Genomic DNA, 23,089 nt, shown 5'->3' with positions numbered 1-23,089 from the left:
CTGTTCGGCGATTGGATGACATTTTCATTTTCCCCGCCCACAGTGGCTTTGTCTGAACAGCATTGGTCGAACGTTTTGTCGCTCAAAAGGGGGACGGGTTGCTCTGGGGCCTCCGTGTACTTACTATGAAGGCATAGGGATTTGATTTTGCAGGGCATCAAGTACCAGAACTGAGACTGGAATTACGGTCAATTCGTAGTAAGAAACATCGAAGAACTACCACTTGCAATGGCTAAGAAAAATACAAAAGGAACAGTTAAAAAAGGTATATATGTTTACATTTTATTCCGTCGAAAATATGTGCTTTTTCTGCGATGGCCTGATATTTAATCGGGCGGCAACATTGATTTTGTTTATGTAATATTTAAATGCACTGGGTAGGGATTATTTGTCAGCCACAAAAAGAGACAAAACAAAAAGATACAACGGGTAAAAATAAGAATATACACAGTGCATTGTGTCGACTACTGTTGTGCTAAATAAACTACATTAACGTTAGTTGTATTATACTGCAATCGCAAATAGTTCATTAATCGTCGCTGCGAGTAAGAACTTTTCAGTCGGAGTGGCGTGTATTAAATCTCCCACTCCGATCTTGCCTTTGCTCTTGGAAAATGGGAGGAAATGGTTGCAGAACTTCTGCATTGCTTTTGGTCTCGTTTGCACTAACGTTAGACCCTAAGGCCTAAGTTAGTTTATTGTACGGTTTTGTTAATTCCAACAGCAGCAAATGACCTATATTTTCATATAAATGTTTGCTCATCTTTGGAGTAAGAGAGTTGCCCCACTGCGAACTCTTAAATGCTCACGTGTCAATATTGGGAGAACGTGGGAGGGGTTACACGTGGCCTCTAGGGTCCCATGTCACCACAGAAATGAAAAAGAAAGTCTGCCACATTGCAGGACCCTACTCTCCTGGTGTTGGGTTATTTAACTACAATTACTTTACTATTGACTTAGTAACTGCGTGGTTATTACGTAATATTGGTAGATTTGTTAACTATTGGACCTTTGAAGGTACATGAGCCCATACAGGGAACATTTCGACACGCGTGTATAGATTTCGCCATATAGATTGACTGTACAGTGTAAAAAAAAGTTAATTTGAACGAAAAGCTGTGTAAAATGTTACCCCAAAAAACCGGATAATAGATATAATGCATGCAGTTATACTGAATTGTTCTCAGTCATGCACATTTTCAGCAGTATTACATTTTTATGAGCTAATATTTTTTCATTAGGCTATTTGGTGTTTTATCCTGTTTGTTGGGGCACATTCTTTGTTTGTTTATTAGCTAACGTTACTCTTTTTGGTAAAGGTAGTTTTGTTCATGTAAAAGCTTAATTCATCCCCTGGCCATCTCTTGTTACAACTTATTTTATAATGTTCTGTCTATCTTTATAAGTGCATAAAGAATATATTAATTTGATATGTAAAAAGATACAGGAAGATGCACAAAATTCTATTCTGAAACTTTTCACTTTTTAAACAGTAAACAGACTATAATTTAAAATGTTGGTGTCATTGAGGTGCCACTAGAATTGCACAATTGCTTATGTTCCATAAGAATGGCTATTCTTATATGAAATCTGTAAAATATATTGGGTTTTTATCGATAATGGAAAGCTTTTCCTGCAATGATATTTATCTAGTCTAGATCCGGCCTACACCCATTAAATGCTGCATTTAGCCTATAACAAAGTTAGATTGCAAAGAAAATGAATCAAAGTGAACTTCTTTTATCAAATGTCAAAATCATTCCTTTCAGGGATCTTTTCAGAAGCACATAATAACTTGCAGACTTCCAAATAAATGGTAAAGAAATGAGTCCGCCACTTTTTTTTCTGTTCAAATAACATTGCATGTTGTTTTTCAATGGCATTGCAGCTAATACAATTCTGTGTTTTGTGCAGTAAATGTTTTATTTGCTTTTGTTAAATGCAGTGTTTCATGCAAAGCTTGATACACTTGTGTGTAAGTAACAAGTAACACTGTTCTGTCCTGATATTCTTATGAATGACAATATTTAACACTTTATAATAGCATACAAAATATTCTCGTAATTTAATGTCTTGAATAATCTGACGTATTTAACTATTGTGACATCAGGACAACCCACTGGACTGGACTTTCAAACCAGTGTATGATCTATTATTCTAAAGGGGAGGTTTGCTGGTCATTCAAGATTCCAATCCTGGGTGTATGCAGCTGATAAGATCACACAGGACCAGCTCTGTGGTGGGGTATTCGAGAGCTGTGCCCAACCACCCAACCGCCCCCCCCCCCCGGTCATTGATGCCCCTCCTACCACAGTTGCTAAATCATAAATCAGATGTATACAATATCGATGTCCAGCAATCTATTTAAATAGTACATTGTGTTTAATTTGCCGTTTAATGAGACCTAATGTGTTGGTGCCAAGAATTTTCACATGAAGGAATAGATATATCCAATCCAGCATTGTTGTATGTGCTTTAATCACATAGTGTCAGAGATTGTGGGTTCTAATTCCGCACTCGTATAGTTTCTTTTCCTTATTAAAACCACTTATCTTCATCAGTGGTTGTATATCAAGCAGGGACACGTTTGTGTGCATTTTACTTTGTGATTTCACCAGAACGAATAGAGATTTCTCCGCAACGGATTAAAACGCACGTCCATTTGAAGAGCAAGATGTTCAAAATTGGTGGGGACAATATCGACCCTGGCAAAAAATGGTGGGGAAATTTGCTAATAATAAATAATAATAATAAAAGGTGTTTTTTTGCATCAAAATTTTTCTCAGTGATGATGACAATGCCCCTCCAGTAGATCTGCTCTGGCACCTACTCTTGATCACATTAGTGGTTAATGTCCAGGGTTTGTTCCTGTGACCAGACACAATACTGCTTACTTTAATCTGTAGGGTGTGTAGGTACGAATGAAAAAGAGAGAGTATTTCAACTCAAGGCACACATTCCACTACAGTCTTATATAAGCTGGACAATGAACATTTTGTAACGATATGACAAAAACAGTGCTTGAGTGAGTTAAATAAAGAGTTGACTTGAAGCACTGTTTTACAAGGCAGGTTTCAATGGGGGAAGGGGAAGATGTTGATTAGGACAGCCGTTTGACTACCTGTAGATTTAGTGACGAGTTGAACCTTGTGTGTGTGTGTGTGTGTCTTTAGGGGTGTGTCTTGTTATTTCCAAACATTGCATGCAACTTGATCTGAAAGATTAAAATATTCTTGGTTAAGTTTTCACTTAGAAGTCCAAGCTTTGGGGTTTTGATTTTCTTTGCACATGCAAAGTACAATGCTGTTCAAAATGTTTGGGGTGATAAAGATTTTCTTTTGGAACTTTCCCCTCTGCAAAGAATCCTAAGAAAATGATCTTTGTTTACACAAAAATATAATTATAATTAAAAAAATATATATTGATGATAATAAATGTTTCTTGAGCAGCAAATGAGCAAGGATCACGTGACACTGAAGTAAAAGGAATAAATTACATTTAATTGGATCATACTATTTGTTTATTAACATGGAAAAAATATTTTAAGTTGTTGTAATAATTGAAAGTACAGTATTATGCTCTAAGCGATGTTGGGTGATGTGTAATGTCGCCAAGTTAGATAAATGCTTTCATATAATGCAGGAAAAGAGAAACATTACCAGAAAAACACGATAAAACGTTTCACCACCTGAGGTTATACCTTTAGCTTCCATAAGGACACAATAACAGGAAGATAACATTAGATTCACTTTTTCCAGTGAGCATAAACAACGGCTCCATCGTAAACAAATGAAGTCAAAGTTGTCAATAGGCTATGAATGAATATTTCAAATTCATAACAAACAGTTAGTTAAAACAATCATTCACACAAACTGTCGCCCTATTGTGAGGGGTGGTGATGGCGCAGTGGATAAAACACATGCCTTTGGTGTGAGAGACCCGGGTTCGAATCCACTGCGAGACACCAATGTGTCCCTGAGCAAGACACTTAACCCCTAGTTGCTCCAGAGGCGTGCGCCCTCTGACATATATAGTCATATATATTCTTTGCATTTTTGCAATCAGTTCATCAAAACGTCGTCTCTTTGGTAGTGTCTCGGCCATATCAAACTTAAAGAGTCATAATTCTAACTTCCCTCTTCATGCTTCTCTCTCCTTCACATCCCCATTTCATGTGTACACATAATAACCCCCCAAATCCTTCTAGTCGGTTATTGGCTGGAACAGTTTTTTATGTTTTGTGGAGCGGGTCGCCCCCGTTTGTTTTTGTTGCCGTTTGTGGAACCTGGGCTGTCTAGACCACTTTTTTTTTTTTTTTTTTTTTTTTTAAACAGTGCAGGGGACTGGCAGCTAGCGGATAGTGATGAGATGTTTGATGTGACCAATGTTTTGGCCTAAAAAACTCACTTAGAGCACCTTTAAATACATACAAACTTGCTGCTACCTTTTTAACAGTAGTGTATCTAAAAGCTTATTTTTTCTTATTGATCAGAAATTGTGGACACAGGATTATTTAAGTAAATTGGCTGGTTTGTTTTTGACAAATCCAAGCAGAAGTCACCACTAACATGTTTATTACTTCATCAAGAAACTCGAGAGACCGGTCCTTGTAAGGAAAATAAATAGTCAGGCCTCAGATTTACATGCTCTTCTGCCTGGAGGTTAAAGCCAAAGTTTGATTTGCATGTCGTTAAAGTATAAGTATTGTCGTTAAAGTACTTTTGTTAAGTATAGTAATTTGGGTGACCAATCAGCTGTGTCAGCTTGTGTGACTAAGAAGAACAGCAGGATGGAGTGGGATTTGCCTCTACCCTTTCCTATGAGTGCTTGAGATTTTCTGGCTTTCAAGCGGACTGTTCTAAAAATAATCCATTTGATGGTCGAGCCGGCTCAATTCACCAGGAACAAAAAGGCAGAAGACCTGCTGTTGTACTGGGGTTCGGGGTAGGATTTGGGTGAGGACGCTCTCTTCTCCACTTTGCCTGGAGGGATGGGGGAGCCGAATGCAGAGGTCAAGGTGGTGAACGAAGAAACCGGTATTAGTATTTGTATGTTTTTGGAATAAGCTTTTATGTCAAGAGATGACATTTAATGAATCGCAGGGGTGTGAAAGGAAGCCTTAATATTTGAAAACTTTTCTTGTGAAGTTCGTATACGATACCTCTACAACATGTAGAAAAAGAAATTCTTTGTTGCAACCCTTTAGTATTGTTATTTCTCTCTGTAAGTCTGTTACTAATGTTTGTAGTGTGCATGAACACACGTGTGGTTTGACCTAGCAGAACGTAGCGGACAAAACACCTGTTCATTCTTCCCACTAGAGCTCTGAATGCAGATGTATTTATACCACGGTTCCATGAGAAGTGTCAACAGACCTCAGAATAACTGCACTCTTTTAGACTTTTGTCACCTTGAGATTACTATAGATTTCAAATGGAATATTTAAACATCTTTTAGGGAATTTTTCAACTGAATCGAACATCCCTTGAATCTCATACATGTTTTTATATATAGAAATAATCGATTGGTCTACAATAGATTTTCAGCTTCAAAGCAAATGTTATTGCATATTGTATCCACTAGTGGCCTTGAGTGAAAATGCTTATCCTTGCAGTAATACTAAAGGACTAATCTTGCTTTTAAAGGCATGGTATTCCTCATTCATACGTGTAGAGGGTTTTGCTGTGCTGCACTGAATCAGTTGGTACTTTTCTTTTTATTCATTTCATCTTGCCATTGTGTACAATCTGCTTTTTTCTGTCCTTCAGAGGCCAAGCCGCAGCTGGCACATAAGAATGGGAAGAAGGCAGAGGTTGGAGGAGGAACCTCGTTCTTCACCTGGTTCATGGTTTTGGCCCTCCTAGGTGTCTGGACCTCTGTAGCTGTGGTGTATTTCGACCTGGTTGACTATCAAGGTGTAATTGGTGAGTCTTTGGTTTCTCTTTTTTTTTCAGGCTTTGTGTACATCTTGATTGTAGTATTAAAAATACTCTTATTACATTAATGTTTTTTTGTATCTGGCCTTAATTTGCATGCAGCCAAAGCACAGGACTTTCGCTATAATCTTTCAGAGGTATTACAAGGTATGACATCTGAACCAGTGATAATCACCACCATAAACCTAATTTCTTCGACATAAGTTATCGATTTCAATGTAGGGGAGTGAAAGGGTCATTTAATTTTTAGTGTCATTTTTCATACTTGCATGAATACATAAAATAAATGTATGTCTTTTGAACATGTAATATTGTTAACTTTTGGGGGGTTTTGAACTATGTATGTTTTAACTTTTTGAAAATATGATGTAATAAATGCTAATGTTAATGGAATGACTTCCCAAGGAAATTTGTAATAAAGCGGTTTCCATTTCTACACAATTATTTGTGTAGAGTATGTGGAACATATCTCTTTTGGGAGACTTTAAACTAAGAAATCTCCTTATATATATGAGATATGTTCTAAATATGGCATGATTAAAACAGATTCACTTTACTTTTACTAGGTAAACTTGTGTCCTATGATGCTGATGGTGATGGGGACTTTGATGTGGAAGACGCTAAAGTACTACTAGGCAAGTGCACTGATTTCAGTGAGATTCTTACCAGATTGTTTTGCATGACTGACTTTGGTTCACTTTTGTGCAGTGACAAATTAAATGGGACTAATTCATGCGCATGTTACTTTTTCATGCTTTTGTAATCATATTTATTTTTTTCAAACCACATGATGATGAGGTTATTGCCTTATTGCATGAGTTTGAGAATTAGACCAGCTTGCCAATATTATGTTTTAACGGCTACATCATATCATAAGGTGAGAAAATGAAGAATTATTTTCTAATTTTGTAGGTAGTTTAACTGATTGCACAAGTAACTGAGCCCTTAATTCATTAAAAAACGCCTCATTGGTACTTCCCATGGATGCATGTTCCGTTTCTCCTTTACCTCATATGCTTTTAATAGCACCTTTACCTACTTTTTTATAGCACTGAATCCTTATCTACTAAACCTTGCAAACCAAACCACCTCCACCCTCTCTCTGTTTTCTTGCTCTCCCACTGTTCTTTCTTTCCCTCTCTGTCTTTTTTTCCTTATTTTCCCATTTGCGTAGGGCTGACCAAAGATGGCAGCAAAGAAAACTCAGACTCACTTGAGGAAGTCCTCGATATTTTAGCAGAAGAGGGCACTGATTGGTTTCAAGGTTTCTTCACCTTCCTTTATGACGTTATGAGTCCTTTTGAAACGCTAGAGGATGAAGAAACCGAGGCAGCAGCGGAAGATGTTGCTGGCGCGTCACAGACTGAAGGGGTTCAGGGCCAAAAGACATGCGTTATTTTAGGCCTTCAAAACCAATAGTTTCTACCGCGATTGTGACAGAAGCACTTTATTAGATGAGGACTTACTCCCTTGACGACTTGTTTCTGTTCCTAACACTTGAAGAAGCATTTTGTTGGGAAGATTGCCAACAGTCACTTTGGAACCTGTGAACTCTTGAGAAGATGATGTCATTATGAACATTTACACCTTTGTAAATATTGAACTTGTGTAGTTTATGCTTTGTTGCAGCTCTTTTGCAACTGATATTTTTAACTACTAATATACTACTTACCTTTTGCATATGACCTTATTGCTGAAAGATGAACATATCACCTTTGCTGCATGCCTCAGTTCCCTTATAACATGATGAACAATAGTATGTATTTCTATCTGCAATTTAACACTGTACATTTTGACGTTCTTGTTTCACAATTGATTATCATTTTTCTTTGTTGGCAGTGAATGGTTTATTTCGAGCCGTTTTAAATTACACAATTGCATTTTGGGATGATTTGCATCCTCAGCAACTCATCATTTTGTTTTGTATTTCCTTTAACCTTTTTGGCACTTCAAAATTTTACATAACATTGTCAAGTTGATGCATTGTTTTTTCTTTATTCTTATGCGAGTTGCCTTTGCTCTCCTTTATCAAAGCTGTAGAGAATATTGATTGGCGTGAATATAAATAAAGTCTATTCACACACACACACACCCCTCTTGCAGTAATACCAGTAATAATTAAATGCAGTAATAATTAAATTCAGACAAGAAACTTGTACTATTGACTACACCAGTGTTTCCCAACCTTTTTCTGCCGGCCCCCCTTTTGTAAAAAACATTTTCATGCCCCATCCACACACTATACACCTAAATAAAGGCACTCTCAGGCTTCTCAACTTCAACGGGCTTCTCTTTGTTCATGTGAAGTCTACAAGTGGTGTCTTAACTTGTTCAGCTCTCTTCATTACCCGTCCTTGTATTGGTAAATCCAGGACGACTATGCCTCGTCATACTTTCTTGTCTTGAGGCTGTTTACACTGGACTACACCACAAATCGAACGTTACAAATCCAGTTGTCCGTTGTGTCTGAAGTTGCACAAGTGTTTGGAGTACATCATGAATGGAACGAGCATCAGTTTATAGTTGGGAAATTTGTCACGTCGTGCCGCAACCAGTCTGATTATAATAGGTTCTAATTGATTTTTGTCACGTTGTGACGATCTCGTCTGGAGTAGATGTGGTGTTTTGAAAGTTGATGTTTGAAAACTAGCGTGATACACAAACCCTGAAAGTGAAGCCAGAGCGTCTAGATCCCTAGACTAAACAATTAAATTACACTTCAAATATCTTTTTTCCAGTGGTGGTTTCTGTCGTTTTTATCAAGCTGATGTAGTTATGTGATGCTATAAAAACGGTGGTGTATTGTCATGATTGACAGCTGTGATTGGCGGGTTCTCTGAGCAAAGTAGTCACTGAAGCACCAACATTCTTTTTTTTTTCCTTCTTTTTTTCCCTGGATCTTCAGAGGACTGAGGAGATTGTATTTTGTTTAACAAGCTTCTTGTAGTATTTTGGCGATCTCGAAACACATTTTCGGGCAGACTCCTCTCGGAGACTCACTAGTAGCCTTGTATAGCAAGTAGTTTCATAAGAAAATGATTTCTTCAACCTTAAGAGATTTCTTTTGCATAACAATTTTCTGACTATACATTATCCCTTAGCCTTGCCACACCCCCCTTTTAAAACTGAGAGGCATCCTAGTTTGGGAACCACTGGTCTATACAGACTTATTACTTATCTAACAAAGAGATTGCACATTAATTTCATTAGTTGCTCTAGACAAGAACTAGTTCAGAGTCCTTGTGTAGGAGATGTCACCTGAACCCCAGAGTACTGTAACCGTCAACAATCAGTTCCTACCTGCCAATCTAAAGCACCTGAAATAATGTGCCTGATAAGTAATACTGTTCATGTACGGCTTCTGTATTACTATGTGGGAATGGATAGGGCTATGAGTTTCAATAACTTAAATAGTACTCGTGCAGAAAGTATAATTACTGCGTACGTATCAGGATTTATTTACAAAATGGCTGTGTGTTTGTGTATTCTAAGAGAATTAAGCGTGTAGAATCAGGTTTAAATTGAGGCATACTATTTCCTTCGTTCCCACTTAAGTAATTACACCTTCAAACATTTCAAGTACAATTTTAGTGTGAAATCAGCAATTCAGATCCTTTGGTTTAATTGTTTTTCCTTTGTTGTTTGGCTTTTTATTTGTGTTGATAAGATTGCGTATTCTCAAATGTTGTACAAATAGCCATTACTTGCAGATTTAATTTGGGTGACGCACATTGTAAGGTGTTTGTCTCAATAGCATAAGTATACTATTTACAAAGATTTTCTTTTCTCTCAGCAATACTTAAAAGTATGCATCACCAACCATTACATAAGTTGTATAACAAAAATGTATGAGAAGTAGTTGTAGTCACTGACTTAAACTTGCAATTCTCATTTGCACTAGATGAAAACTCTAAAGATGTTTCCAGGAGAAAAGGAGGTATTTTTGCACATTTGGTCTGAGTGCATGCAGCAGACATATCTCTTGTGTGGTTTGGGATTTTCTCAGTTTACTTGATCGACTCGTTTCTGTTTGCATGACTGAGCTGACATCAAGTTTTTTGAGCTATGTATTATTTTTCTGTTTAACCAAGGCGTGTTTAACAATAAGACCTCTTGTTGTTGACGTTTATGAGCCTGCATGAAGAATGAGATTTTTCCAGGCTATTTGCAATATTAGGGAACTGTGGACTTGTCATAAACGTATCCTAACTACATCGTCTTCTAGCGTAATGTGTATAGCAGTGGTTCTCAGCTGGGAAGCAAACTTCCAAGGGGGCCACTGGAAGACTTAAATTATGTAAATTAGGTTTGTTTTATTTATATATATATACATATACATTTAAAATTATATAACAGTTCTTAAAACTATTGCAATCAAAATAAATCATTTAAAATATCAATTACAGCAGAAATACTTTGTCCCAAATGGCGGTCCTTTGGATATTTTTGTTGAACAATTATTTAATTAAATCGGTTGAGTGTAGAGGATATTCTAACACACTAATAAGGGAGATATGATTTGAAATTATTTGCATCTTTCCAACTAATCGCATTTTGGGTTGAGGTGTGTGTAGTGTTAGAAATTCAGTTACAGTACCATGATCACGTCATCAAAGTTTCTCCCTAGAGCTTTCCCATGCCAAAGATGTTGGTTTGAAGCTAAGGGAAGCTCTGAAACAGCAACTCGCCATCATCCATGAAAGAGTGGAAGCAAGGAAAATAGCTAAATTGGCACTGGCAGAAGTGAGGAACATCCTAGTCAAAGAGGAGCAAGAGAGGACCTTGAACCACATCAGAGAGGAATCCGAAGCCAAAGCTTGGGAGAGGGCTGAGGCTCGACTGAAAGAGGAAGGGGAGAGAATAGAGAAAGAGGATGTTGAAAAGGCCATGGAAAGAATTAGAAAGGAGAAGGAGGAAAGAATTAGAAAGGAGAAGGAGGAAAGAGAGAAACTGGCAGAAAGTGAAGTAGCAAAGAAGACTAAGGTGGAAAAGGATGAGGTGAAAGAAAAGCCCGACGTTGAAAAGAAAACCCATGAGAAACCTGTTGATTATGACGTTAAAAAGGTTGAGAAAGATGCAAAAGGCAAAGAATCCAAGAAGGCTGCAGCTAAAAAGAAACTTTAAGGCATTAAATGTAAGAACATTTTGTCTTTTGTGTTCTTTGTGTTAACATCTGTCTGAACTTGATCTCAGTCCATTATGAGCAGTTTTCAGAGACCACCCTTATAGGCTGAAGGCAAGACCTTTTGTCTCTATGATCAGTGATGTTAATCATAACATTGATAGTAGAAGCAGAATCAGAACAAGGTGCTATATACTGATTGGCAGGTGGAATTTCTTTTATTTCCCTTAATGTTTATTTTGTTTGAGGATTTTTGGTTTATTCTTACAAAATTTTAGCTAGTGTGAGATTTCACAATTGGTGTTTGTTTCTGATTTTGTTCATTTATAAAAAAAAAAATAAGTTGCATTACTTAACTAAGAGAGAAAATGATTGTGTTATCAATAAAATATGAGTATCCTGATTTGATTTTTCGGTGCTTTTGAGTGTTTTCTTTTTAGTGTTGATTGATATAAGAAGAACAAACATTTGCACAGTATTGAAATGGACCCTTTTTTTCTACAAGAATGCTCGTCTGTCCCTTAATAATATCTACACTGTAAAAAAATATTTTCAAGACTTGTTATCACAACATTTTTTTCTTTTGTCAAATCAACTTAAATAATTTATTTAGTTCAGATAACTTATTATTTTGAGTTTCTGATGATTAAATCAATCTCCTTCATTGTATTAATTTACTTTTTCCAGTTCAATAAACTTAAAAAAATAAGTAACCTGGTTGCCTTAAAATTTTGAGTTAAACCAACAATATTTTTTTACAGTGTGTAAACTTTTCTATAAATTCCTATACAATAAATTTCTATATAATTCCTTTTTCCTCTCCTCTGTTTTCCCTATTTGTCTGTTTTTTAAATCTCAAACACATACCTTTGTGTCTGTAAAAGTTAAATCTATACTTGTAAAACTAAAATCTCTAGTGCAAAAGTAAACCAAATGGCATGTAAAGGTTATTCAATGCAATTCATAGATTAGGCAAATGCTTGTTTTATGTGATGTATATTTTACACTTGCCTCATGTATGCACATCCACATGTAAAATCCTCAGGACTGAAAGATAAGCCCACCATTGAGAACAGTGAACCGATTAAGGCAACCTCCGCTGAACCTGTGGAAGAAGGTAAAGTAGAATCACACGAGTTTTAAGCAGTAAATATGGATGCAGCGAGAATTTATTGATGCATAGATCATAGAAATATCTTAGAAATAAGATGTAGGGTTTTATAACCCTAATAGACATTGTGATATTTAAATTTGGAAAGTAAATGAAAATGTGCAAGTTATTACATGATGAAATGTAATGCCTGGCCATGAAATTATTCTTTGTGTGTGTGTACATTTATTTATAATTAAATGTATGACAACACTTGCTTGACTGCAGGGGAATTAACTTTATCCTGCTTATGGATTAAACATTATCACTGTACACAAGGACTGTGACCTATTATGCATATGCACCACTTGTGTTACTATATTTTAAATTATTTTGATGGTCACCTATATGAACACTTGTATCTGAAATGCCCGCCAGTTAGAAACTAGTCTTGCCACATACCACAAAAAGCTCTTGTGTAACATGACATGAATCACATTAACCTGTTATGAATAGCAGACATGCATGATTGATCTAGTTTAAATATTAAAGCATTATCGCTTGAATACCCAAGCACCTTTATGACAGAAAAACAAAGGCTTTTAACAATAAATAATAATAAAAAAAAAATTTTCTTCTTCAAATTAGCTCCAGACTCTATTGTGGAGGAAGAGATCGAAGCCATTAAAATTGAGGAAGCTGCTCAGCCGCCACCAGGTACAGCTTTTAGGATGTCCTTTGAAGTTACAGTCTGTAATTGTTGCCATTTTTTGACTTTTGTGATTTATGTGTGTTTGTATGCCATGTAGTATATACAAAAAAAATATATCTTAGAATAAATTTACATAACCTCTGAATTGGATCATGTATGAATTATATTGAAATATATTGGCACAATAGGAGCATAGTATATTCGATTTTATTATTATTTTTAGTTGCACTTTATTTTAAGGTGTCTGTTACAGTGTAACTATACATTTTGTATGGAGTAATAATAATTAACTACATGTATGGTTTCTATGGGGTTAGAATGGATTAGGGTTTGGTTTAGAGTTAGTTGCATGTAATTATGTAATTATGTATCATTTAATAGTTATTACTTCAGTAACTACATGTGTAACATAGACGGTGCAAAATAAAGTGCTACCTCATTTTTCCCTTGCAGAACCAGAAACTGTGGAGGAGGAGCCAGTTGCTGAGGAGGAGCCTATTGCTGCAGAAGAGGAAGTAGATGAGGAGGAACCAGAGGTTGAAGAAGAGCCAGAAGTTCCTGAGGAAGAACCTGAAGTTGTGGAGGAAGTGCCAGAGGATACAGACACTGTTCCAGTTGAGGAAGAGGCTTTTGAGGAGGCAATGGAAGAGCTTGCAAATGAGGAAGAGGTCATACCAGTTGAGGAAGCTGCTCCAGTGGAAAAAGATTCATCAGTTGAAGAGAAAATAGAAATAGTAGAAGATACACCAGAGGAGGAGGTAGTTGAAGAGGTTGCACCGGTGGAAGAAGCAATTGAGGAAGTGTTGGAGGAAGGTGATGCACCAGTGGAAGAGGCAATAGAAGTAGTAGAAGAACATGCACCAGTAGAAGAACCCGTTGAGGAGGTTGTACCAGTAGAATCTGCGGACGAGCTTGAGCCAGTAGAAGAAGCTGTGGAGGAGCTTGAGCCAGTAGAAGAAGCTGTGGAGAAGCTTGAGTCAGTAGAAGTAGTTGAGGAGAAGCTTGAGCCAGTAGAAGTAGTTGTGGAGGGGCTTGAGCCTGTAGAAGAAGCTGTGGAGGAGCTTGAGCCGGTAGAAGAAGCTGTGGAGGAGCTGGAGCCGGTAGAAGAAGCTGTGGAGGAGCTTGAGCCGGTAGAAGAAGCTGTGGAGGAGCTTGAGCCAGTAGAAGAAGCTGCTGTGGAGGAGCTTAAACCAGTAAAAGAAGCTGTGGAGGAGCCAGTAGAAGAAGCTGTGGAGGAGCCAGTAGAAGCTGCTGTGGAGGAGCTTGAACCAGTAGAAGAAGCTGTGGAGGAGCTTGAACCAGAAGAAGCCATGGAAGAACCTGAACAAGTGGAGGAACCTGAAATAGAAGAGCAAGTGGAAGTAGAAGAAACACCCGAGGAGTCTGTAGAAGAGACTGTAACAGAAGAGGAACTTATAGAGGAAACAGATGAGGCAGGTCAGGAAGATGAGGAAGTAGAAGAGGAAACCATGCTTGATGAAGAGAATATGGAAGAAGAGGGTATGTTTTCTTGTTTTTTTTTATGCGTGTTCATTCAGGGGGTGATTATGCAGCAATAAGGAATATTACACAAAATGTCTTGTATATTAAAATAGTACATTCATGTGGATGCAAACATCTGTTAACATCAGATACTGCACAATCTGAGACAAAAGAGGAAGTGGACAAATTTCTAGATTTTACACTCAACAGATGAGGAGTTTGTTTATTTTGTTGTGAAATGTGCCTGTCTTGTTACAGAGGATGCAGCTTCTGATGAAGAGCAGGCTGAGGAAGACTTTGCAGGTTGGTAATTTCATTTTATGTGTATGCAAAATGTATAAAGAATTGGAAGACTTTCTAATGTGGAAAGTCTGAACAGAAATTTGTAGAATCATACATTCTATGCTTAATGTCTAACGCACAATTATATTTACATGCATCTTTATTAACAGAAGATATTAACCAAACAGAAGAACTCGAAGAAGAGCCCACAGGTAATACCATTTTGTCATTTAGATTCCTTTTCATAATGGGTGAAATGTTATCTGATTAAGGACAATTTCTTTAACTCTGGGAATTTAATTATCCCCTCTGTATATACATATATAAATGGTTATTTCCAATCCTTGAATCTGATTGGTCAGTAGCTGTGTTTTATTCACAATAAAACACTGCTTTGACCGCTTCACCCAACGGTTCTATGTATCACTACACAACACCCCTAGCAACCGTTCGTAACTTGGCAAACACGTTTGATCTCATTGATATTGTTCATTGCATAGTAGAGTATTGTGAGAGATTGAGTAAGCGAGTGTACCTGTATTTACACTAGACCTAGCATTTTCCTTCAGGTCAGTCCAATATCCGTTTGAATGTCCCCTGTGATATTTTCCTGTGCTGATAGTCATCTGTCAGTTGCTTCTTTCTCTGTGATCACAAGTTTGAGTCTTTTCAATGTAAAACTATTCTCTACTGACTGACTCAATCATAAAGACAGAATTGTTAAATGCATACATGGCAAAGACTATGTAATTTAATCATAATCTGTTCTATCAAAAAGGTGTTTTCTCTAGTTCACATATGTACAAATGAACTGCCGAATACAGTGTCTGCTTCAACTAAAAACATCAGCGGGTTAAGTGTATTTAAATGCCAATCAATTCATGTTTTACAGAAACATAAAACATTAGGCAGTATGTAAGATGCGGAGAGGACCAGCACCACATGGCATTCCACTGGAAGTGTGCAGTTGCCGATTCCCACCATGGAGTAAAAAAAAAAAAGAGAATGCTATATTACCCCTTCATTTTCCTGGACTTTTTCCTTTTTTGTTTAACACAAGCCTTTTTGTTAATTGATTAATGTGTACAAGTACATTTATTTGAATGTTTTGTCAACATTTGTTTGGTGGTTTGACCACCCCTCCCTTTTCTAATCCCTAATTTGTAATTACAGTCAAAGCTTTTTTTCCCATTCTCTAACATAGATGTGAAGTAGCCATTTCTTAATGATCATGGATGATAGTTTGTTTTCCTATGTATGTACATTGTACAAACACCACCATGTTGCTTTGTAGCTCAGAGATCTTCACATTCATCAGTGTCTCTCTTCGTCAAATCTAATTGCTTTAATGTGAAGTTACTATGCAAAGCTGCACTGATCTTTTGCTCTTTTTACCCTTAGGTTTTGTACCAATATGTATTGAGTCTGCATTTCCAATGTTGCATATCAAGGACAAGTTTATGCTGGCAGGTTAACCAAGATAATTGCTATGTGAACTTTGTATGAGTGGGCGTGCATGTGCATGTTTGTGTCAATTTAAAAAAATCTTGTTTAACTTTTTGCGAAGCAATTATTTGAGCCATTTTTTTTTCTCACTAGTATGTATTCGTGGTGTTTTCCTATGTTTTTTTTCAGTGTATGGTCAACATTTAAGTACCTCTGTTGATATTTTCCTCAATACTGTAACTGTTTTGCTAAGAGCTCAGAGAGTGGAGAACTTGTTTTTGCATTTCTTCATATTTAGATTTCACATTTTTAAATTCAGAAGCATATGTCTGCTCCCCATCAAACTTTTTTTATTTATTCTCATGCCTTTTTCAGTAAGTCTTGCTTCATAGGCTCATGATTTGACAAGCTCTATTTCAGGCAAACACTCCAGCTGCTGTGCAGTGTGCGAATGAGAAACCGTGTTGTTTAAGGGGATTGTCATCTTATGCAATAACTGGTGAAGGATGCCCACATAAATATGGAGCACCCTACTTTACAAAATGTTTTATTTTTGTAGCAGGGTAAAGATTTTTTTCCTAGTGGTTGTTGTGGGACATCACAAGTCAGTATGTGCTCATTAATTTGTCAAATGTAATGCACTGCCTATGGATTGAATTCTCAGTGCATTTATTCTGGCCATTTCAACTGTTGCAGGCACATATGTAAGAATACAGTATAGAAACAATACAGTTTTGTTGTACTACATTCAGAAAGGAAGATGACTGGTATTTTGTCACATTAATATTGTAGAAAGACAAAAATTGTTTGTATTTACTATTAATGTTGTCATGGTTTTTATCACAACAGTGTAGCTTTCACTCTTGATGCAGAGTAAATGGTTAAGAAACTGAAAACCGGTTTGATCTTTTAAAAGGAAACCCAATTCTGGCTCCTGAAGTGTTTCACTGTGGATTATTATTTTTTTTTTTAATTTTCATTGTAATGTTGTGTGTTACACTGTGGTTCTATAGGGCCTGCCAGAATAGATGTTGTTTTTGTGCTAGACTTTAGGAAATTCTGCAAATCTCTTCAATGGTTTCATAACATACTGGCTGCAATGTAGTTTTTAGGGTTTTCTTCTTTCTACAAAACTAGAGGGTGTTTTTTTCTACCCCTAACACTTTTGAAGTCAATGTGAATTTTTAAAGTGGTATTGATTTCTTGTTTAGGATTTTTAAGGAATTCTTTTATTTAGAATTTGACACTTTATAGTCAAATTGAATTAATTCTACAAAAGTGTTAACTTCTCAAAGCCATATGTGAAAGGTTGGGTATAGCAGCTTTAGTATGGTCGTGATCTAAGGGACACACACCTCACAACCTCACAACTAGCAATAACACCATGTGTATAAGGGTTATTTCTTTCATTGAAATCCACATACAAACAGATGTTTACTCAAGGCTTTCTATTCAGAGGTTTACATGAAATCCTGCTGTATAGGCTAACTCATTTTAAGTTATTGAGGCATTGAAATTATATGGAGTTTTGGGTGACACATCTGTAAACAACTGTAAATGTTTTTTTGAGTGCTGCAATAAAGGTTGGGACAACAAAGTCGCATAGTATTCTTATTTTGTTTGTTTACAAAAATCCATTTCGATCCATGTAATAAATACAACAATAAAAAGAAGCACGAAGACCTGTTAAAATGTTTCTGTTTGCTTTTTATAATGTCTATTCTTGAAAAGTAAAAATGGGGAGATTTCTGTTGTCCAAAGAACAAAACGTAAATTCAGAGATAACACCTCACAGCATTTCACATTTAAATACTGATGCATATCAAATAATACATGCCCAGTTCAAAGGGTCAGGCAGTTGCTGAGAATGCTAAAATAAAGACATACGGCGCATGCGCATCAGTAACTTTTTATTATTTTTTTGATGAACGCACTGTGCTAAACAGAAAATTGAACGTATAGTATATTATATAAACGAAGTGCGATATTTCATTGTACTAAATGCTTAGGCAGTTAATTTGAAAATAACCGGATGATTTAGTGTTAATCTCCTCGGGTCCTCCCAGTACAACCCGGAAACACAACAGAACAGTCTTCATTTCGCCGGTCATTGATTGGTAAGATTTTTTTGGTGTTATTATTGTGTTATTATGTCAAGTTCGTTTATGGAATGTCGTTATACGCGTAGATCATAATGCATTGTTTGCACCGATATTTGGTGATGATTACGTTTATATTTGGCTAAAATAAATGATAAATGGCGATGAAAGGTAGAGTATCTTCAAAAAAGATGAGCTAGAACTCATCTGTCATGCAGTTTTAAGATGAACACGTAACTTATACATTGCTCAGATATACACTTTATGGATTATAAAATGCTTAAAATGCTCAAGTACCGTCAGACATTACTGGGTTTCTAGTAGTTGCCAGCTGATTTAAGCTTTTTATGTTTACCCCTCGACTTAGACTTTGAATTTTAAACTAAGAAATAAATCTAATAAAAATGATCCCATTTCATTTCAAAATTGTGATAATCTAAACAGAGAGTGAAATAAGTGCACATAATTTCAGTATTTATTGTGCAAAATGTGGTAGAAACTACACACTTTGACACTTTTTACTAGACACGACCACTGTCAAAATGGAGCTTAAATGAAAGACATATTATAATTGATTTAGGTTTTACAGCAGGTAAAAACAGCATTTTTTTAAAGGTTCTCAAATTAACTTTCACATTTAATGGGTTATCTAATTTTCTTCTAGTAATGACATATGATTATGCACTGTTTAATTAATGCAATTTATTCCCAATAAATTTTGAATAAAATGAATTCATTAAAACTAGATCCATAAAATGATCCCATATATTGTGCCTGACAGAACCCTTTAAGGTTCTATATTGAATCTTTTGTTCTAAAGGCAAATTCACACTGCACAGACAAACACCAACAAGTTGGCTGATGTATTTAGAATGTTATTAAAAATAACTGTCATGTTCACACTGCCCTAACAGACACTGAATAACGCTGATTGAACATGTTCTGTCGGGTGAAAACAAACCCCGACCAATGGCAGCAGATGCCGACAGGGGACCCAACAAACGTGTTTGTCTGTGCTGTGTGAATTGGCCTTAAGAGTGTAGAATGTTTTTGCTTTGGTAGGGTTTTTTTTTAAAGAAAGTCCTTGACCCAGTTGGAGTTCTATTTATAGAAAGAACACTATATAAGGAGTGTGTGCTGGGATTAAGGGACTGCCAGAAAAGTGGGAAAAATATGGAATTTATCAGTAATAAGCTGCCTCGTCAAATAAAATGATGTTTAAAATGCAGCTTTTATCTAATGTGACTCCTGAATCGATTTAGAGACACTTTACATAATAATATACATTTGATATTGATGAGAATAAATATGTTTTTATGTCCAATCAGAAAGGGGCTCTCACAATGCCTGACCTTTGGCAGGATGCTATGGACCATGCCGTGACTGTGGCCAGGAAATCAGGAGAGGTGAGATAGCATCGTTCCTTTAACGATGCAATTTTGTCGTTGTTGTAATTTTCTTGTACTGAAACCTTATCTCTGTTGTCCTCAGATTGTGAGGAATGCTTTGCAGAATGACCTAAAGATCATGTGTAAAAGCTCTTCTGTTGACCTGGTCACTAAAACAGATCAGAATGTGGAGCAGCTCATCATTACGTCAGTGAAGGAGAAGTTTCCTGGACACAGGTATTGCGTCAGTCATGCTTACACAGTTTCCAAGATAGAGCATATTTAATCTAAAGTAAAGAGAATATACCATAGTCTGCTCCTGTTTGTTTCAGTTTCATTGGTGAAGAGTCAGTGGCTGCAGGAGAACCTTGTGTTTTGACTGAAAACCCAACATGGATTATTGACCCTGTGGATGGGACCACTAACTTTGTGCATGGGTAATGTATTAAAATTGTATTCACTGATACAGTGGGGTTTAGACCACTAGTGAAATTTAAAAAAAGTGTGAATTAAAAATTATTTAATTAATAAACAATTAAATATGTCATATTTGAATAGATCATTTTCACATTTCCGGGGTTGTCAGAAGCGGAAGTCGTCATTGTTGGGTTCAAATATGTAGTGGTGAATGAGAGACTACATTAAATATATTTTTTGTGTTCCTATTTGCTCAAATAGCAAAAGAAAAAATCCCCAATAGTGTTTTCACAACTTTCAAAAAGAGGGAAAAAATAGAGTGAGATTGATAATGGCAGTCGAAAGAGAGAAAGACTTCAATTTTACAGCCCCTCCAACCAGATCTCATAGAATTTCGTACATATTTGTTTGAATGACCTACACCTGACCCCGCTCCTAAACCCTAGAAAATCGTAAATAAATCAAAAATAAAGACAAATTAAAGACACTCCTAGACAAATCGTACGCATTTAATAGCCACCTTTTACTCACTTATTGTCACAGTCTTCCGTCTGCACCAGTCTGTCTTGTCATCAGCACTACACGGCCCAGGATCCTTTTGTCTCCTCTCCTGAACTCACTCCCTCATCAGCCACCTGTTCCTCGTTTTGATCATCTGTTTCACCTGTTTTCACTCCATTATGGTTCATTCATCTGTGTATTTAGTTCCCTCAGTTTCATTCAGTCTTTGTCGGTCGTTGTCTATATGTGAGCTGTGTTGCACCCTTGTTCCTGTCTTCCTGCCCGTTTATTCTATTAAAGCTATCTTTTGGTTACTCTGGAGTCCTCCTATTCATCTGCCCGCACCAGACCGTGACACTTATAAGAATTGGTCATGACATAGCATTGGTCACTTCCACAGCCGCTGTACTAGAAACACTTTTTCACTTGTAAAATATTTGTTGTAATTTGATGCTAAGATCATATTACAAAGTATAGTGTTATAATGTACACACATTTTTTAAAAATCTAAATGAAAAAACAAACAAACATTATTTTTAATAACAAATTGCAAATCAGCATGACATTTTGAGTGAAAAAGTCAAAATTTCTTATGAATTTTCAGGAATAGCTTTCATTTCTTTTATTTAAACTTGTGAAAAATGGGATTTTAAACCCCCGATTTTCAATGTGGTCTCAATTTTGGACCCCACTGGCATATGTTCAGGAAAGTTAAATGACTTTTATCACTATGAGAAACCCTTAAGTCGGGGACACACTTAACGACGATTATGAATGTAATTTAATACTTACGACTGATCATGCCCAAACGCACGAGAAAGTTGCATTCAGTTAGTGTTCACAGTCGGTTTAAAATCTGCTCCAGTTTTTTTGCAGTCTGTGTGTCCCTGGCATTAGTGAGACATATGTCTGATCAATTATACTTTGCAACTTTTCATACTTTTCTAACATGAGCTACACTAAATATGCTTTCCTTTGTTCAGATATCCATTTGTTGCTATATGCATTGGCTTTGCTGTCAACAAAACGGTAAGCATCATTTGCTTCCAAATGCACTTTTAGAATAACAAATTGACAGCACTTGTGATGGATCTTTCCAACTGTGTGGTTAGATGAAATCGGAAACTGACACTTTGCTCCTACTTTGTTTTCTTGATCATTTATCATGCCTTTGGAAGGTTTGGAAGTTTATCCAGTGGGAAGAGTGTCTGTCAAACTCATCATTCTTCTATTGCAGTTAGAGTTTGGTGTGGTTTATAGCTGCATAGAAGACAAGATGTACACTGCTCGGAAAGGGAAGGGTGCTTTTTGCAACGGACAGCCGCTGCAAGTGTCGGACCAAAAAGGTGACCTTTCATCCAGTGGAGCGTGTTGATCCACTTGCATTCCATGTTTGTTTGTTGGCAGTCATCTGAATTCTCTCTAATTGTTTCCAAATCATATAACAGAGATTAACCAGTCAGTCATCGCTACAGAGTTTGGCTCTAATAGAGATCCTGAAGTTGTTGATAAGATTTTCTCTAGTATGAGGAAGATCTTGTGTCTGCCAGTTCATGGGTATGTGTCACGTTTCTTCCACACACTGCTAGTGTACACGATTTATAATCCTGTAATGTGCATTGACAAATACCTCTTGAATATTAATTTCATTTCCTTCCTAAGGATACGTGGTGTTGGATCTGCTGCCATCAACATGTGCTTGGTTGCATCTGGTTGTGTAGAGGCCTATTATGAGATTGGGATCCACTGTTGGGATGTAGCAGCTGCGGCCGTCATAGTCTCAGAGGCAGGAGGAGTTCTCATGGATGTTGAAGGTAAAAAGAGCTCTTGCTAGCTTTCAGTTTTTTTTAAATACTTAAACATATTTTATTTCAGTTAATTGACAAGGCAACATTTATCATACATTTTTTTTCAAAGCTTGTTTTATTTTAAATTTTATTTTTACAATTAAAAGAAGTGTTAAAAGTAACAATAACGCTATTTTGAATGTTTACACCAACTGTATCTCGTTACTCTATTTTTTGTCAGCAGCCAAAATATGTTTTTTTGAATTATTTAATTTAATTATAAGAATTATTTAATTATTTTAATACTTATTTTATTAAATTTGAATATGATTGACGCCCCCTCCCCCTCCCTAAAATGTCCACAGGTGGACCGATGGACTTGATGTCTAGAAGAGTTGTTGCAGCAAATAACAACATAATTGGAGAGAGAATCATAAAAGAGATTGAGGCATTTTCAGCAGTTAGAGATGACGCACCGGTGGACCCTAGTATAAAATGAAATGTATTTTGAAGAAGGCTATTGAAGTATGATATTGTTTGTACATTTTAAATTCAGTACACTTTATAATCTTTGTATATTGCGTAAAGGATTTATGTCTCACAATGGTGAAAAATGTATTGTTTAAAGGTACAGTATGTGCAAATGTTTGATTATAAACGTATATAGCTATTGAATGTCGAATTCATTACAATTAAATATCTTTTACTTGTATATTTTATACACCGGTTCAATAAACAGTAAGTTAATGAGTAACTTACCATTGACACCTTACCTATTTTTGCTCAAACAGCAGAATCAGTTGTTTCCAAACACAACGTATTTTGCA

At 36.4% G+C, this 23,089-nt stretch overlaps 3 protein-coding genes across 4 annotated transcripts; 2 read left to right on the top strand and 1 right to left on the bottom strand.

The window, feature by feature from the left end:
- Positions 1 to 82: 82 nt before the first annotated feature.
- asph (aspartate beta-hydroxylase) lies at positions 83 to 11,466 on the top strand. The gene is made up of 6 exons (XM_089131278.1): positions 83 to 265; positions 5,769 to 5,924; positions 6,039 to 6,083; positions 6,503 to 6,571; positions 9,838 to 9,873; positions 10,564 to 11,466. The coding sequence occupies exons 1-6, from the start codon at positions 229 to 231 to the stop codon at positions 11,058 to 11,060; spliced, it is 840 nt and encodes a 279-aa protein (XP_088987404.1). The 5' UTR covers positions 83 to 228; the 3' UTR covers positions 11,061 to 11,466.
- Positions 11,467 to 13,296: 1,830 nt separating this feature from the next.
- On the bottom strand, positions 13,297 to 14,355 carry LOC148981472 (uncharacterized). The gene has a single exon (XM_089131705.1). The coding sequence runs from the start codon at positions 14,170 to 14,172 to the stop codon at positions 13,297 to 13,299; it is 876 nt and encodes a 291-aa protein (XP_088987831.1). The 5' UTR covers positions 14,173 to 14,355.
- Positions 14,356 to 18,017: 3,662 nt separating this feature from the next.
- On the top strand, positions 18,018 to 23,020 carry impa1 (inositol monophosphatase 1). Of its 2 annotated transcripts, none has more exons than XM_039677535.2 (9): positions 18,018 to 18,187; positions 19,498 to 19,575; positions 19,661 to 19,794; positions 19,890 to 19,994; positions 21,459 to 21,504; positions 21,713 to 21,821; positions 21,924 to 22,032; positions 22,138 to 22,289; positions 22,628 to 23,020. In XM_039677535.2, exons 2-9 carry the CDS (start codon positions 19,513 to 19,515, stop codon positions 22,759 to 22,761), a joined length of 852 nt encoding a protein of 283 aa, XP_039533469.2. In that variant the 5' UTR covers positions 18,018 to 18,187; positions 19,498 to 19,512; the 3' UTR covers positions 22,762 to 23,020. The 2 variants fall into 2 exon arrangements, with proteins under 2 accessions (XP_039533469.2, XP_039533470.2); XM_039677536.2 differs by lacking the exon at positions 18,018 to 18,187 and adding an exon at positions 18,224 to 18,340.
- Positions 23,021 to 23,089: the final 69 nt, after the last annotated feature.

Source organism: Pimephales promelas, chromosome 5 (assembly GCF_988280905.1).
Source record: "Pimephales promelas chromosome 5, fPimPro1.hap1.1, whole genome shotgun sequence".
In the NCBI taxonomy this organism is placed as follows: Eukaryota; Metazoa; Chordata; class Actinopteri; order Cypriniformes; family Leuciscidae; genus Pimephales; species Pimephales promelas.
This window is presented reverse-complemented; position numbering and strand designations above follow the sequence as displayed.

Bases quoted from the DNA above. Each gene is read 5' to 3' on its own strand.
- asph (XM_089131278.1), top strand. From the start codon at position 229: ATGGCTAAGAAAAATACAAAAGGAACAGTTAAAAAAG. The intron at 5,925-6,038 runs GTGAGTCTTTGG...ATTTGCATGCAG, and splicing joins TGACTATCAAGGTGTAATTG to CCAAAGCACAGGACTTTCGC. The intron at 6,572-9,837 runs GCAAGTGCACTG...CATTTGCACTAG, and splicing joins AGACGCTAAAGTACTACTAG to ATGAAAACTCTAAAGATGTT.
- LOC148981472 (XM_089131705.1), bottom strand. From the start codon at position 14,172: ATGGCTTCTTCTGGTTCAAGCTCCTCCACAGCTTCTTCTACTGGTTCA.
- impa1 (XM_039677535.2), top strand. From the start codon at position 19,513: ATGCCTGACCTTTGGCAGGATGCTATGGACCATGCCGTGACTGTGGCC. The intron at 19,576-19,660 runs GTGAGATAGCAT...TGTTGTCCTCAG, and splicing joins TGGCCAGGAAATCAGGAGAG to ATTGTGAGGAATGCTTTGCA. The intron at 19,995-21,458 runs GTAATGTATTAA...TCCTTTGTTCAG, and splicing joins ACCACTAACTTTGTGCATGG to ATATCCATTTGTTGCTATAT.